The 17,149-nt window shown below is 37.6% G+C and overlaps 1 protein-coding gene across 2 annotated transcripts in view; it reads right to left on the reverse strand.

Annotated features, from left to right (window-relative positions):
• Window positions 1–17,149, reverse strand: part of Zcwpw2 (zinc finger CW-type and PWWP domain containing 2) — a 116,540-nt gene that overhangs the window by 13,027 nt on the left and 86,364 nt on the right. For both annotated transcript variants that reach the window (XM_036193260.1, XM_036193261.1), the window contains one exon: window positions 665–744. In XM_036193260.1, the coding sequence (XP_036049153.1) occupies window positions 665–744 (80 nt within the window). The remainder of the gene's footprint in view (window positions 1–664; window positions 745–17,149) is intronic.

The following is a 17,149-nucleotide window of genomic DNA, read 5'->3' on the forward strand; positions in this document are numbered from 1 at the left end:
GAACTGACTCCTAACACTTGTCCTCTGACCTCCACACATGTACTACAAATGCACATACTCTGCATACATTATACATATGAAACAAAACAAAATGAAATAAATACATAAATAAATAATTTTAAAAGTGGCTTTCTTCTGCGAAAATATGGCAAGAGGAGGACTATTGGTGTTAGTCTTTATCTGTGAGTGGGAATCCCAGTACAGCCTCAGTCACATACTGAAAAGCACATGCAAAGGCTAGTTCAATGAGCAGCATCAAAAGTTATTATCACTTTATCATGGAGAGTTGACCCTGGCTTGTCTTACCTATTTTAAGCTAAAAAAAATTTTTTTTACATGGCCATTGAAATAATAACAATCTATAAAAGTTCTGGGTTAACATGTTTACAGGACTATTAACACTTCCTCAGCCAAGTATGGTAGCTGCAATCCTAGCATCTGAGAGGCTGAGGCAAGAGGGTTGTAAGTTTGAACATAGCCTAGGCCACATAGTGAAACCCTGTTGGAAAACCAGACCAACTACTACTTACTAATTTTTTTCAAAAAGATTTAAGAACAATGTTTACCCAGTGAAGAAAAATATCAAGGAAAATGTCATACAATAATTAAATACAATTTATACATCTTAATTGTATCCTTATACTTTTAATTTCACAAAACATACCTTTTCCTCTTTCTAACCTTGGGCTTTTTCTTGTTATTTTTGGAATAATATTTTTCAGTATTATTTTTGGAAACTTGCATCTATAAAGAAACAACAAAAATGAATTAGTTCATTGCTCTAGATCTGTTCAATATTCTAAAATGGGTTTTATGTGGTTTAATAATTTAGCTGAAGAGAAACTAAACAAGACCATTTTGTCTCAACCTCCACTGCACAGTCTCTGTAAAGGGATAGTAGGATGGTCAGACAAGGAGCTTCTAGTTTAAATATTCTCATATGCACCTTCACCCAACCATAAAAATAATAGGATCTTTTTACAAAATTTTTACAAATATCTAGCTTTAAGGAAAACAGAAGCATGTAGAATGCAAAGGTACATGGGTGGGAACTGACATAGTAAAGCCCCCCTGCTCCAACAATTTGTAGCAAGGTACCACTGGAGAAACACAGCTGGCTTTTTATAGCAAGGCAAAGACAAATCCTATGCTATGCTATGTCATGGTCAGATAGGGCCTGGAGACAACAAAATTTTTCTGACTATCAACAGAAACAGGCAAAACTTTCCTCAACAGAGCACAAATGTAGGTGTCATATACCTGGCCTGCCAGATGAGATGGCAAAAGTAGTGATCCTGAAATAAAGAGAACATCCAGCTAAACCACTGAAGTAAAAATCCAAAGGTATATCTCTGAGAATATTAGGGTTTCCAAGTCAAATACTCAACACAAAGATTCTCCTAGGATTCCTAAACTAGGAAAGAAAGGAGCAATTGATGTAAAGACTCACACAGGATCTCATACACACATTCACTAGTCAAGAATAACTCAAACTAAAAGCATGCATAGGGAAAGTAAACCCTGTAAAACAATACTTTCAATATATAGTTCAGTTGATGTGAAGTTCAAAAGCAAGCAAAATGAATAGACAGGTATAGCATGAATCTTAAAGGTCCTTATTAATAAAAACAAACCCAGGGCCAGATATTTGGGGTGAATACTAGAAGATCAGAGAAGCAGAACAAGCCACAGCTACCTCACCTTGCCAGTTCTTCACCTGATCCTGTTTCCTCAGACTAAAAGCTTCTCAGTCCTCATCCAGAATGAATCTCAACTGAACTGTGCTGCTCAAAGCCTTAAAGCTTAACCAGCCAAAAGCTTCTAGTTTCTGGTCTTCATGCCTTATATACATTTCTGCTTTCTGCCATCATTCCCTGGGATTAAAGGCTCACTTCTTGGGATTAAAGGCATGTGTCACCATGCCTGGCTGTTTCCAGTGTGGCCTTGAATTCACAGAGATCCAAATGGATCTCTGCCTCTGGAGTGCTAGGATTAAAGGCGTGTGCTACCACTGCCTAACCTCTATGTTTAATATTATGGCTGTTCTGTCTCTGACCCCAGATACGTTTATTAGAGTGCATAATATTTCGGGGAACACAATACCACCACAGATAGGCCTAGAAATCAAGACAACATCTGCTCTTGGAGCACTGACAATCAGCAGCAATAGATGCCTTATCAAACAGCAGTACACAAAACAGCCTTCTCAATTCAATTACACCCCAAACTAGTATGACCCAAGTTGGAGGCTGGGTCTATGTTGGATGAGGCTATTGAAATAATTCAGCAAGGGAACTTTGGAATTGTTTGCTTTTATCAGTTGTTGAGTTCCCTGGTTATCAGAAAATCATTAAAACTTTCAAAATAAAAGGTAATTAAAAAAATACAATTCTTGTCAAAGAGCTACTAAAGGATATGTTACAGAGAAGATTTAAACTAAAAGAAAAACCAAAAATGAGTGAAGATAAGGAAATTACTAAACATGAACTACATTTAAATAAACACCAGACCCATGCAGGCTTGAGCCAGACAGACCACAGCACAGAGAGGGGAAGGAGGCAAGAAGTCCCCCTTCCACATGATGAGCTGTGGGCATCTCAGTGGACGCCACACGTCCAAGTGTGCACACACACCAACTTGATGGTTTAACAAAATCCACAGCAGCAAGTACATGAGGGCAAAAGCTGCACAGGCAGATGAGGAGCTGATCTGGGAGGAGCTGGGGAAGGGATGAATATGACCAAAACACATCATACAGAAATTCTCAAAGTACTAATAAAAAAGGAGAAAATAACTATATTAACCATGATTCTTCTTCCCTGCAAAGCCCAATTAAGGCTGGGTATAGAGCTCAAAACTAGAGTTTTTATACAGCAAACACAAGACCTGAGTTGGATTCCTAGCACTGAGAAAGATTTTAAAAGAAAAAAAGACTAATTTGTATAGAAGTGAAAAACAAGGAAGATTCATAATCCAAGATAATAAAATGGAAGAGAGAAAGGAATCAGAGCAGGGTAAAAAGTAAATAAATGATATTGAAATATTCACAAAGAGAGAGAGAGATAATTAGGATATTTATGACCAATAGAAGAATTTTAAAAATAACAATACAGGATCTCCAGAAAAGTAATTGAAAATTAATATGTTCACACATAAGAATAACCCTCCAAAGAATAATACTGCATTATATAACATCTAGACTAGTTGGAAGAAAAAGAGGGAATTTTAAAAACATACAATCTGATAGAACCTAGGAAGAGAGGCAGAGAAGAAAAAGAGAAAAAGCATTGTAAACAGAAAATGTAAATTGGATCTTATCCAGACACATTTCTAATAAGAAATAATACTAAGAGATTCAAACTTTTAGACTGCTTTAGAACAAATGCCATACAGTTTAAGCTAAAGGGCTCTAAGACATAACAGCATGGCCATCAAAATGCCGAAGACTTTTCTGGACAGAAATCAATCATCACAAACCTAAAATGGAAATGTGAGGTGCTATAAAACAGTCAAAATGGTCTTGTAAAAGAAGAACCAATTTGGTCACACTGTCTGATTTCAAAACCTTTGGTAAGACCCCACATTCAGGACATGACCAATGGAATGTAGTAAGAAGTTCAGAAATGAACTCTTATATTAATAGTCAACTGATTTTTAACAATCAGGCTAAATGAGTATGCAAGAAAAACTGTCCTTTCTGCAAATGGAACCAGTACAGCTGAGTACCCACATATAAAACAATGAAGTTCAACCCCTACTCACATCATATATAAAAATTAATTTAAAATGGATTAAAGGTTTAAATGCAAGAGACACCACTTTTAAAACACTTGGAAGAAAACACAGAAGTAAATCTTTATAACTTTGGTGTCTTCATTATTTATTTATTTTTGTGAAGAGACACTAGGACCAAGGCAACTTATAAAAGAAAGAATTAAATTGGGGGCCTGTTTACATTGTCAGAGGGTAAGTCTGTGACCACCATGGCAGGGAACATGGCAGCGAGCAGGCAGATACGGCACTGGAGCAGCTCCATCTGATCCACATCTGATCCACAAGCATGAGGAAGAAAGAACAAACTGGGAATGGCTTAGGTTTCTGAAACCTCAAACTTCTCGCTCCAGTGACATACCACCTACAGCAAGGCCATACCTCCTAAGCCTTCCTAAACAGTCCTACTAATTAGAGACCAAGTAATCAAACGTATGAGCTATGGGGGCCATTCTCACCCACTAATTTTAGTTGGTAATGTTATATGCAACATTAAAAACATAAACAACTAAAGAAAGAATAAATAGGATGCTATCAAGTTTAATGTCTTCTGTGGTTTTAAAGGACACCACCAAGAAAGAGAAGATAGCTCATAAGATTGGAGAAGATATTTTCAAATTATGTATATAATAATCGAACAATAAGAAGATAAGACTATCAAATGTGTACAACATTTGAATGGACATTTTTAAAGCAAATACAGGAATGGCCAATAAGCATATGAAGAGATGGTTAATAACTTTAGTCATCAGAGACATTAAAACCCAAATCACACTAAGATACCACTTCAAGTTCAGTGGGATAGCTAAAAAGAAAGACCTACCCAAATGTTGACAAGTGTGTGGTGAGAGATGGAAAACTAGCTGGCTATGATTTGTGAAGGTGTGCAACAACTGTTGAATAGTGTGAAAATTCTTCAATCTCATGAATAAAGTTACTTAGAAAGCAATTCTACTCAAGAAAAATAAAGGCATTCATCTACACAAGAATTTATACACAATGTTTCTAGTTCCATTATTCACAACAAAGTAGAAACAATCCAAACGTCCATCAACAAATGAGAAAAGTGTGATATGCTAGTGCTTTCCTTTATTCATAACTTTGCTTTCTAAAGTTTCACAGTAACTAGTCTGAAACTATTACATGGAAAATTTTGGAAGTAACTTATAAATGGGTATAATTTTTATTACATAAGGTTGCTTTGATTTTTCTATCTTATTTATGTTCTTATGTTCTTTTGTGGCAGATTTATAAATTAAACTTTATCATAGGTATACAGGTATAGAAAAAAACATAGCTGTCCTGAGTACTATATTATCTATAACTTGAGTCTTTCACTAAGGTCTCAGAATATATTGCCAATAAATAAGGGATGGGAGAGACTATTACAAATCCATATATAAGAATACTATCCAGCCACTAAAATTGATAAAGTACAAATACTATGTGAATGAATTTCAAACCATTATACTAGGTAAAAATTGAAAAGCCAGACAAAACTGCTATAATACTATATGTAACCTTTATATGAAATGTTCAGAGATGGAAATCCAGAGACAAACAGTTGATGAGTGAGTGCTGGGAAATGGCAAGAGCAGAAGATGGACAGGCTGCTAATGTAAATGGGGCAGTCTAAAATTACATAGCATTGTTGATTACACAACTATAAATATATGAAGAACCACTGCATTTATACTTGTAAATAATGACTGATATGGCTGGCATATAAAGTATAAACTAACAAACATAACTACAAAAGTCACATCATGGAAAAGTTGAAAGGAGCTAGAATACAATATATTCATAATTATTAATATTGCCCAATTTGGTGATATTAATACCAGGACAAAAGTAGATGTGAATTCAAAAAGCATAATTTAAGGAGAAAGTTTATTACTCACTGTTAAAAGATAATCTCAGTTTTAAAAATCTTAGCTTCAAAAAACACAAAGTAAAACCATACAAAATTAAGTAGGATTTAAGTTGTTCTAAAAATAGAAAATGGATGTGGTGACACATGTCTTTAGTCCCAGCACTGGTAAACAGAGGCAGAGGCAGGTGGTTCTCTGCAACTTCCAGGCCAGCCAGAGCTGCATAGAGGATCTCCTTCTCAACAACAACAAAACCAAAATTAAATAATTAATTAAAAACATATAATAGGAAAAAATAACAAAGAAACAGAAGAAATCAAAACAGAAATAATTTTAATCAAGTTCAAATATGTTGAATCCAACATTGTAAGAAATATATACTGTTTGCAAATCAAAAACATCTACAAATTTGACTACCTACTAAGTCAAAAGAAAATGTGCAAAAAAATAAATAGAAATCCCTATTTTACATATATATTTCACTGAGTAAAATCAATATATGAAATCAAATCCTGCATGGCAACTAATAAAATATTCAACTGATAAGCAGAGCAGGGGCCATACTCTTGTGAACCTTTCTATAACAAGCTGTCTGTCATCTATGTCATTTGGATCACATGGTCTAATGATTTGCTCACCAGGCTTTTCTTCTTAGTAGATAATACAGACTTCCTGCCATGCCTTGCAAGCTTATAGATATAAAATAAATTAGTAAATAAAGGTTAGAAGAAAAGTAGCATAAATATGAGCATTAGCACAAGAGGAAGGCTAGTGATACTGCACAGTTTTAGAGATACCATTTTTTAGCTGTTGGTATAGCTCAGTGGTAGCACATATGCTTAGTATGTGAAAGGCACTAGGTTAAATGTCTAGCAACTTTCCTAATTCAACTTGGCCAAATGTGGTGGTGTATGCCTTTAATCCCTACACTAAAGAGGTATTGGGGTCTACACAATGAGTTCCAAGCCAGCCAGCGCTACACAGTGAGACTCTGTCTCCCAAAATAATAATAATAAGGTAAGTATTTTTTATCTGGCCACTTAATGTACTTCATGAAATTGACCTTAAACTGCTGTGCAGAACTTCAAAGTGGTTCTCTCTTGAAATGTTGGCGTCTTTTGCTTCTTGGCTTTTCTCTTTGATCTGTCAGTATGAGCAGCATCTTAGACCATATGTTTCACCAACTTTGATTTTACTGATTTTAAACCAACTACAAGCATAGATCAATTTTAAAATCATATACTAATTGTTTGGCATCTAGACATACCATTTACATTGAGCATATAAAAGCATTCACTGTAATAAATGAAGATTTAATTTAAATAACTCTGAAAGTACTATTAGGCAGCTCAAATGAGTTGGGATTCACTCAAGGCAACTTGACAGGGGCACTGGGGAGTTCACAGGACAATGCTAAAGGGCAAAGGGTCTCCTCACAGTAATATTCAAACATTCATTCCAATACTCTGCTACCTAAGTAATTGATTTGCATCTTCAAAGACACCATAGAAGTGTTATTTAATGTGACTATTATCAGCTTAAATTATCTATATCTGAGTATGAAATAAAGAGGTTACTGCAAGAGTAAATAAGACTACTGTAACAAAATGAATACTCTATAGGCATCAACAGGAAGAAATCCCATTAACCAGCTACCACAAAGTAGGAAGGTTTGTGTTAGAGATAGTAAATTGCTTTCCCACTTTAGTAAGTGCTCCACAGCACTGTCTGACTTCCTCTTCTTGTTGCACTAACTGAGTACTGATGAAGCAATTTAAAGGAGGAAGAGTTTGTTTTCTCTCATATCTGAGGGGTAGAGTCCTTCCCACCTTCGCAGCAGGGTGGTCAGGATGGCAAGTGGCTCCAATTCAGCAAGAACATGGAGCTGGGACTCCTGACCCCTCATATTTCCAGCAGAACAGGAAACAGAAACTGAAAAGCCCTTCCTTTCTCATTGAACAACTTCCTCCAGCAAAGCTGTACCATCTCAGGTTCCTCAATCTCTTGACACAGTGTCACCAGTTGGGGACCAAGTGTTCAAACATATGAGCCAATGGGAGACATAACACATTCAGACTCTTAAACTGAACTACTCAGTACTTGCCAAGCTGTCCCATGTCCCCAGTCTGTGCCTAGCTGGGCATGACAGAATCTCAATCTCAGTGTGAGCACTGGCCCTTATTATTATTTCTGATGAGCCTCTGATACCTAGTTAACATCTCACAGAGTCATCCATTCAAATTTTACTTTGAAATGGTAACTCTGCATGTGGGGGAAGATTAAATCAAATCATATGTCAGCAATTATTTACCAACTGAACTTTCCAGTTACTCAAATATTATTTAACATTAGGCAAGGCTTAGTTTATAGAATAGAACTAAAGGAACTTAACATTGTAATGTGGTGGGTCTGAGGGCAGCAGTATAGTTTCCCAAGGCTATTGCCACCAAAGTTGGTAAAGCAACAGAAGTCTGGTAGCTTGGTCTGTAGGATACAAGTTCCTCTCCTGTGAGGACACTCATCATTACATTTAGATATTATCTAATCCCAGATCATACAATCTCAAGATCCTTTCTGTAATTACTCCAAATTAGGTCCCATTCTGTTGCTCTGGGTAGACGTATCTTTGGAGGCTTCTATTCAAGACACTGGAAATAAACACTGAACTATGTGTGTGTCCTATCTTCTCTTCTATGTCTGTCTCCACTGCTGGACTGCTAGTCCTCTTGTCGTACAGACTAGTGATATTCAGAGTAAAGGACACAATGACACTGAGATGGCAACACCTGAGAGCTTACAAGTACAAATCTCATACTTGTTTAGGCCTATTAAATCAGCAACCTTGTTTAAATAAACCTTAAGGACTCAAAAAAAAAAAAAACCTCACCCACTAAAATGTACATAAGTGCCAATGACTTTAAATAAGCTGAGGTATTAATTCTTTTCTTGATGTATATAAAAAAACAAGTAAATATATGCATACAAAGAATATGAGCTAAATACTAAAAAAGAAAAAAAATGAAAATATGTCCACAGATACACAATTAGATTTGTTAACTAAAATGGGAAATGGTAGAATTGTCTTTAATTCTAAATGGAAGAAAATCCTTATGAATTGTGCTTACATTAACTTTATATACTCTGACTCAACACTGTCCATTTCCCTAAGCCATTTGACATCTAAATGAAAATTCATTAGCTGCCTTAAGTTTAAAGGTGTAAAGCATAGTTGTAATTTTTTGTTCTTATAGAATGTATAAGTATGTATTACAACCTTCTCTTGAGGGTAACTGTCAGTCAGTAATCACTAAAGAGCTAGCTACCTTGAGAGACCTCCCAAAAGTGCCACCTGCAAGCTTTGAATAATGTAGACAAACTCTTTTTCCTGTGATATCCTATAGAAGTTCAAAGCCAGCATGCCCATTTTCCTTTGGAAAAGAAGCCAGGGTGGTCTGCCTGGAGGAAGGATGAAAACCAGCTTCCTGAAGCAGGTCTAAATGAGGGTCACAGCTGAACCTGAGTATCTGCAGGGCACAGCTAATACATTCCAGTCTACACAGACTACCCTCAGCATTTCCTTGAGAGGGAAGAGGACTGAAATGCTCATTAAATGTCTCTTAAAGTATATGATTCTATTGTTTCTTACATATACATTACTCAATTATCATATGCTAGCCAGGTCAATTTTCAGTAGAGTTTGGAATTTCCATGACCTCTGGAGAGCATCAGAACCCAGTGCTTGGCAGTGTGATTCATCAATATCTTGCTGCCTCCTGCTCTCTACAGCTGTAGTTAAGCTCTGTAGGTTTCCTTGGTTGGGGGTCTTACCAGAGGGAACACTAGAATGTATATCCAAGCAATTTACAGAGGCACAGAAAGGAATCCTCTCTAAAAATAGAAGCTGGCTACCAGTCCCACCTTGAACAGAAACCATGAAGGATTTTCTATTAGCACCTCCAACTGTGGCTAAAAATAAGACTGGCATAAAACTTTTATGATTCAGTGTTTCACTCAGAAATTTTAAAGTCTGTATTTAAATTTTCTAAAAGGTCTGTTTAGACACTGAACACAAAAATTCAGGGTGACTTTTCATTCGTATTTCACTCACATCTATAAAACACTTAGGAATGCTAAGGGTTAATCCCAACAAGGCACCCAGGGAGGAAAGAAAGCCATGGAAGCTGGATTTGTAGCCCAGCTGCTCAGCTGAAAATGGAGCCAAAGATCAGACTGTTTGACCTCTGGCTGGAGGTTCTGTGCAAATCCAAGTCAGCTGCAAATATTTCCTGTTTCTGTGCAGGTTTTTCTAAAACCATTGGCCATTTCAGCAAGGAATGCTGGGAGAGGGGGATGATGCTGGCAGATGACACTGTTTCTAGGGAAACTTCCTGATGTCTACACATTAAACTGCATTGTTAAAACCTGATGTATAGAAAACATTTAACAGTTATTGTAGAGTATTATACTTCATTACGAACAAAGAAGTGAATGTTCAAAATATCATTATGTGTTTCACCATTTTTTTCTACTATTAACCTTTATAGTGAGAATATTCAGTAATTTCTCAACCTGTGGAGAGATCACTGTCAAGTATTCTAAGCCTAAACCCCACCTTAATATAGAAGAACTTTTTAGGGAGAGAGGAATAGATAGAATCTCTACAATTACACAATAAAAAGACACAGTCTTAATCATTTTGTGAGGATCAAATACTTACACCCAACTCTCTGATAATCCAGAGAGGATACTCTGCACATAGGTTTATGAGAGGGCATGATTCCGTGTGGTTTGGTGACTGTGTTCTCCAGTGTACACTGGTACAGGGATTTCTGCTGTGTACCTTATATGAGAAAATTATTTTTGAGACATTTGAAGACCTTAAATATATAATTAAAAAGATAAATGGTACCTCAAAGTTATCAGTAGACTTATACAGAAGTCAAATGTTTATAAACCAGAATATACTATAAATATGAATTCTATAATAAGTCAGTTCTATTAATTTTCACTGACATTGAACAGTAGTTGCTAAATTGAGCACATAAAAATCATTTAATATCTAGGGACATAGCTACAATCTATGAAACATAAACTCATTACTCAAATTTCTATTTTATGTTTGCTAATAACCATTATTGATTTTGGTTTTGATGGGATGATGCTGAGGAAGGAGGTAGTAAACAGAAGTACCCCCAACAGACAAATTAAAAAATATTTTCTACCTATAGCTAGTTCAAACCATGGATGCAAAATTCACAAATTTACGGGGTAAATTTTATTAATTTACTCAAATTATAAGTGAAATAATAAGTAAATCTTTAAGTGAGTATTATACAAAGAAGAACATAAGTAAAAAGAAAGTTACTCTAATTATGAAGGTGATTTCAAAAAGAAAGAAAACCTTTTTAATAGAAATAAGGACTAAAACAGTTTTTACAGACAGAACCTGGTGTAGTCCCGGCTGGGCTCAAACTCGCTATGTAGCCAAGGATTACAGCTATGACCACCTTGCCCAGTTTAGGCAGTGCTGGGAAGTGAATCCAGGGCTTCATGAATGCTAGGCAAGCACTCTACCACCTGAGCTTTGTCCTCAGTGCCAAGGTTGAAAACCTTTCTTAAAAGAGAAAATTACTGATAGCTGAACATTCATTTCTTTTTTTCATAGGCCAGATCCACAGAACTAAACCCTGGACTTTCTCAGCTAAAGTGCTGCATGCACTAAGACAAACCTTAGTTTAAGACAATAATACAAGGTGCATCTCTGCCGGGTGGTGGTGCACGCCTGTAATCCCAGCACTTGGGAGGCAGAGGCAGGTGGATCTCTGTGAGTCTGAGGCCAGCCTGGACTACAGAGCTAGTCCAGGACAGGCTCCAAAGCTGCAGAGAAACCCTGTCTTGAAAAACAAAACAAACAAAAAGTGATGCATTTCCATCTCCATCTCCTACAGCAGCCAACATATGTGCAACCTGGACCACAACTGGCAGCACAACAGCCTAGCAAAGAAACTGCCCTTACAGCCAGCTGCTGCCACAAACCCCTTTTCATCTGTGGACTTGAAGAATGGCATGGCTCTTAGGCTCACTAACTGCCACCTGTCTCCAAGGAAGAAAAACAGGAATTGTCACCATTCTGCTGTCCCACTGCTCAACTCCTCTCAGCTCCACCCACCCACTCCAATCACCCAAAGAGAATTAGAAGAAAGACAGAACCATGGACTGAAAGTCAAATGTTAGCAAAGGTTAAATATGTATAAAAAGAATCCAAGAAGATATTTTTAAAATTTTTAAATGGCAAATATTATCATTGAAGCCAGGTGTGGGTATTTTGAGGCAGAGAATTTTTGCCTGCTCTTATAACTGGGCTTAAAAGGATTTGGAATCTGAGAATAATTAGCATGTTGTCTAATCTTAACACTTTACTACTAATTATTATCCTATAGAATTCCTGTAGAGAAGCCATACATCTTGCAACACTTAACCAGGTTTGATTATTGAGGCACTAAGAGTATCCTGTCCAATAATCACTCCTTTGGAAGGCTGTTTAACACTGACTGACAGTGCTGTGGACAAGGAATGAGGTCAGTATGAGCCTATTAAAGCTTCACTGATGACTTAGAGTGACAAGAACACAATTTTTTAATAATACATATTTGTTTTTATATGTATTTAGAAAAGTACACTTCTGATGGGTGATATTGTTCTGTATGCTGTGAATATGTGTTTCTCTGATTGGTTGCTAAATATAGCTGTTTGGCTAATGGTGAGTCAGAATAAGGTTAGGTGAGACATTCTAACTAGAGAGAGAGAAAGGAGAAAGACAGAGAAGAGGAGATGCTGCTAGCCACAACCAGAAGAAGCAAGATGTAAAGTACTGGTAAGCCACATGCCATGTGGTAAAGTATAGATTTATAAAAATGGGTTAATTCAAGATGTAAGAGCCAGCTAGTGAAAAGCCTGAGCCATTAGGCCATACAGTCTGTAATTAGTATAAGCCTCTGTGTGTTTATTTGGGTCTTAGTGGCTGTGGGATTGTGGGCCAGGGGAGACAGGTGGGACCAGAGAAAACTTCCAGCTACATTTGGCATACCAAAGCACAGCTCTCAAATTTCCATAAGGCCTAAAATAGTTTTAAAAGGGCTTCTAAACATACAATAATGGAACCAAATTCAGCTTTCTACTTCATGTCTCATATGGGCCGAGATATAGAGATGCATGTATGGTGTGTGGATTTGAGCTTACAGTATGGCAGGTTTACAGCACATGTATGAACTTGAGCGCCATGCAGATCACTGCATGGTAGATTTAGCTTTAGCTAGTACAGACAAAAAAAGAAAGAAAGAAAGAAAGAAAGAAAGAAAGAAAGAAAGAAAGAAAGAAAGAAAGAGGGAGGGAGACAGAGAGACAGAGAGAGAGAGAGAGAGAGAGAGAGAGAGAGAGAGAGAGAGAGAGAGAGAGAGAGAAAGAAAGAAAGAAAGAAAGAAAGAAAGAAAGAAAGAAAGAAAGAAAGAAAGAAAAAGAATGAACGTTTTGGGCTACACGCTGCTTTAATGGAGGCATAGACCCACTGCTTCCAGGAGTTGATGGTACACATGGCCTAGAGCTGGAAGTGAATTACCTACACCATCTTGCAAAGCTAAAATGGGTGGAGTTAGAAGCCAAGGCTGCTGCTTTTTGTCCTGGCCATGTAGTTTAGCAGTTTAAAGTCTCTCCTGGCCAGAGAAGGATTATAGACTCAGAATAAGACAGATTCAGATGGGATAAACCCTAAACAGTTTACAATGTGTGTAAATGTACATACGCTTGGAAGAGACAGGAAAAGGAATATGGACAGTTACATAAAGAAATAGAAAGTTTTAAAAATAAAGTCTTTAAAGAGAAAGTAAAAGTAATACCAAAAATAAGCCACATAAAGATGGATATAACGCCGAGTCTGGATTATGTTGTCTTTAGGATTTTAACTGCAGAGAGACATTTGATTGTAAAAGCTGCTGAGTTAAATCAATATATATTTTAAAGATATCTTGATTTCAAAATTTATGTCTAAGTATATGTTGCTTTGGAAAAGAGGTTCTGCTTTTGTTTCCACAAAAGATGAGAATCTATGGATTGCTTCCAGGCTAATATGATTTGATCAAGGAAGACACCTTGAGAGGCCCAGATTACCCAACATCGAAACAGCTTCAAGGAAACTGTCTCAAAAAATACATCACTGACTATTCCAGTCAGGACTTGACCATAATTCTTAATTTTCTCAGAATCCCTATAAGAATACAGCACCCTTTATCAGCAGGAAGTAGCCTAAAAAACTATGCCCACATTCCCAAATAATGGATTATGGATATTTGTATTTGTTTAGATTGTTGATTACAAATTGTTATTGGTCATAGTCAATATCTTTCAAAAAAGGGGAGACATGATATGGAAATATAGGATACAGTTACAATAGAATTGAAGGGTGGATTGTTGAACCTACATTTTCTTTTCTTTTTGGTTTTTGTTATTATTATATTTGTGTTTTAATTTTACACATCAGCCATGGGTTACCCTGTCCTCCCCCCTCCGGGCCCCATCCCAACCTTCACCGCATCCCCTTCCCTCTATTCCCATGTCCTCACGGGCCAAGACTTCCCTGGGGATTCATTTAAACATGGTGGATTCAGTACAGGCAGGTCTAGTCCCCTCCTTCCAGGCTGAGCAAAGTATCCCTCTGTAAGCCCAAGATTCCAAACAGCCAGGTCAAGCACTAAGGACAGGTCCCGGTCCCACAGCCTGGATGACTCCCAAACAGTTCAAGCTATTCAATTATCTCACTTATCCAGAGGGCCTGATCCAGCTGGGGGCTCCACAGCCTTTGGTTCATAATTCATGTGCTTCCATTCATTTGGCTATTTGTCCCTGTGGTTTTTCCAATCTTCTTCTCAACAATTCACACTCTTACAGTCCCTCCTCTTTCTCGCCAATTGGACACCTGGAGCTCAACCTGGGGCCTGGCTGAGGATCTCTGCATCCACTTCCATCAGTTATTGGATGAGAGTTCTAGCTCAACTGGTAGGGTGTTTGGCCATCTGCTCACCACACTAGGTCAGAACAGGCTTTCTCTCAATCATTGGCAGCTGTCTACAGAGGATGTATCATTGTGGATTTCAGGGGACCACTCCAGCACTCTGCCTATTCCTGTTCTCATGTGGTCTCCATTTATCATGGTCTGTTATTCCTTGTTCTCCCATTCTGTTCTTGATCCAGCTGGGATCTCCTGTTCCCCTAAGCTTTCTATCCCTCAAACCTTGCCCTTCATTACTCCCACTGTTGTCCAGGTTGTTCATGTAGATCTCATCCATTTCTCTGACATTGGGTGATCCCTGTGTCTTTCCTAGGGTCCCGTTTTCTAGGTAGCCTCCCTGGAGTTGTGTAGCAGTCTAGTCATCTTTGTTTTACATCTAGTATCCTCCTATGGGTGAGTATATACTATGTTTGTCTTTCTGAGTCTGGATTACCTCATTCAGGATGATTTTTTCTAGATCCATCCATTTGCCTGCAAACCTCATGATGTCATTGTTTTTCTCTGCTGAGTAGTACTCCATTGTGTATATGCACCAGATTTTCTTTATCCATTCTTCAGTTGAAGAATCTAGGTTGTTTCCAGGTTCTGGCTATTACAAACAATGCTGATATGAACATAGCTGAACAAATGCCCTTGTGGTATGATTGAGCATTCCTTGGGTATATGCCCAAGAATGCTACAGCTAGGTCTTGGGGGAGATGGATTCCCAACTTTCTAAGGAAGCACCATATTGATTTCCAAAGTGGCAGTACAAGCTTGCATTCCCACCAGCAGTGGAGGAGAGTTCCCCTTGCTCCACATCCTCTCCAGCATAAGCTGTCTTCTGTGTTTTTTATCTTAGCCATTCTGACAAGTGTAAGGTGGTATCTCAGAGTCATTTTGATTTGCATTTCCCGGGTAAATAGGGATGTTGAGCAATTCCTTAAATGTCTTTCAGCCATCTGAACTTCCTCTGTTGAGAATTCTCTGTTTAGTTCTATAGCACATTTCTTAATTGGACTGTTGGGCATTTTGTTGTCTAAATTCTTGAGTTCTTTATATACTCTGGATATCAGCCATCTGTCAGATGTGGGGTTGGTGAAGAACTTTTCCCATTCTGTAGGCTGTTGCTTTGTCTTGTTGACTGTGTCCTTTGCTCTACAAAAGCTTCTCAGTTTCAACAGGTCCCAATGATTGATTGTTTCTCTCAGTGTCTGTGCTACTGGTGTTATATTTAGAAAGTGATCTCGGGTGCCAATGTGTTCAAGAGTACTTCCCACTTTCTCTTCCATCAGGTTCAGAGTAACTGGATTTATGTAGAGGTCTTTGATCCACTGGGACTTAAGTTTTGTGCATGGTGATAGACATGGTTCTATTTGCAGCCTTCTACACATTGACATCCAGTTATGCCAGCACCATTTGTTGAAGATGCTTTCTTTTTTCCATTGTACATTTTTGGCTTCTTTGTCAAAAATTATGTTCATAGGTGTGCGGGTTATGTCAGGGTCTTCAATTCGATTCCATTGGTCCACATGTCGGTTTTTATGCCAGTACCAAGCTGTTTTTATTATGGTAGCTCTATAGTAGAGCTTGAGGTCAGGGATTGTGATGCCTCTAGAGGTTGTTTTATTGTACAGGATTCTTTTGGCTATCCTGGGTTTTTAGTTTTTCCATATGAAGTTGGGTATTATTCTTTCCAGATCTGTGAAGAATTGTGTTGGTAATTTGATGGGGATTGCATTGAATCTGTAGATTGCTTTTGGTAAGATGGCCATTTTTCCTATGTTAATCCTGCCTATCCATGAGCATGGGAGGTCTTTCCATTTTCTGACATCTTCTTCAATTTCTTTTTTCAAGGACTTAAAGTTCTTGTCATATAGGTCCTTCACATGCTTAGTTAGAGTAACCCCAAGGTATTCTATATCATTTGTGGCTATTGTAAAGGGTAATGTATCTCTGATTTCCTTCTCAGCCTGTTTGTCAATTGTATATAGGAGAGCTACTGATTTTTTTGAGTTGATCTTGTATCCTGCTATGTTGCTGAAGGTTTTTATTAGCTGTATCAGTTCCTTGGTTGAATTTTTTGGGTCACTCATGTATACTATCATGTCATCTGCAAATAGGGAAAGCTTGACTTCTTCCTTTCCAATTTGTATCCCCTTAATCTCCTTATGTTGTCTACTAGCTCTGGCATGAACTTCAAGTATACTGAATAAGTATGAGGAGAGGGTACAGCCTTGCCTTGTTCCTGCTTTTAGTGGTATTGCTTTGAGTTTCTCTCCATTTAATTTGATGTTGGCTGTTGGCTTGCTGTAGATTGCCTTTATTATGTTTAGGTATGTTCCCTGTATTCCTGATCGCTCCAAGACCTTTATCATGAAGGGGTGTTGGATTTTGTCAAATGCCTTTTCTGCATCTAGTGAGATGATCCTGTGGTTTTTTTCTTTGAGTTTGTTTATATGGTGTA

The sequence above is a fragment of the Onychomys torridus genome, chromosome 7 (genome assembly GCF_903995425.1).
Source record: "Onychomys torridus chromosome 7, mOncTor1.1, whole genome shotgun sequence".
Taxonomy (NCBI): Eukaryota; Metazoa; Chordata; class Mammalia; order Rodentia; family Cricetidae; genus Onychomys; species Onychomys torridus.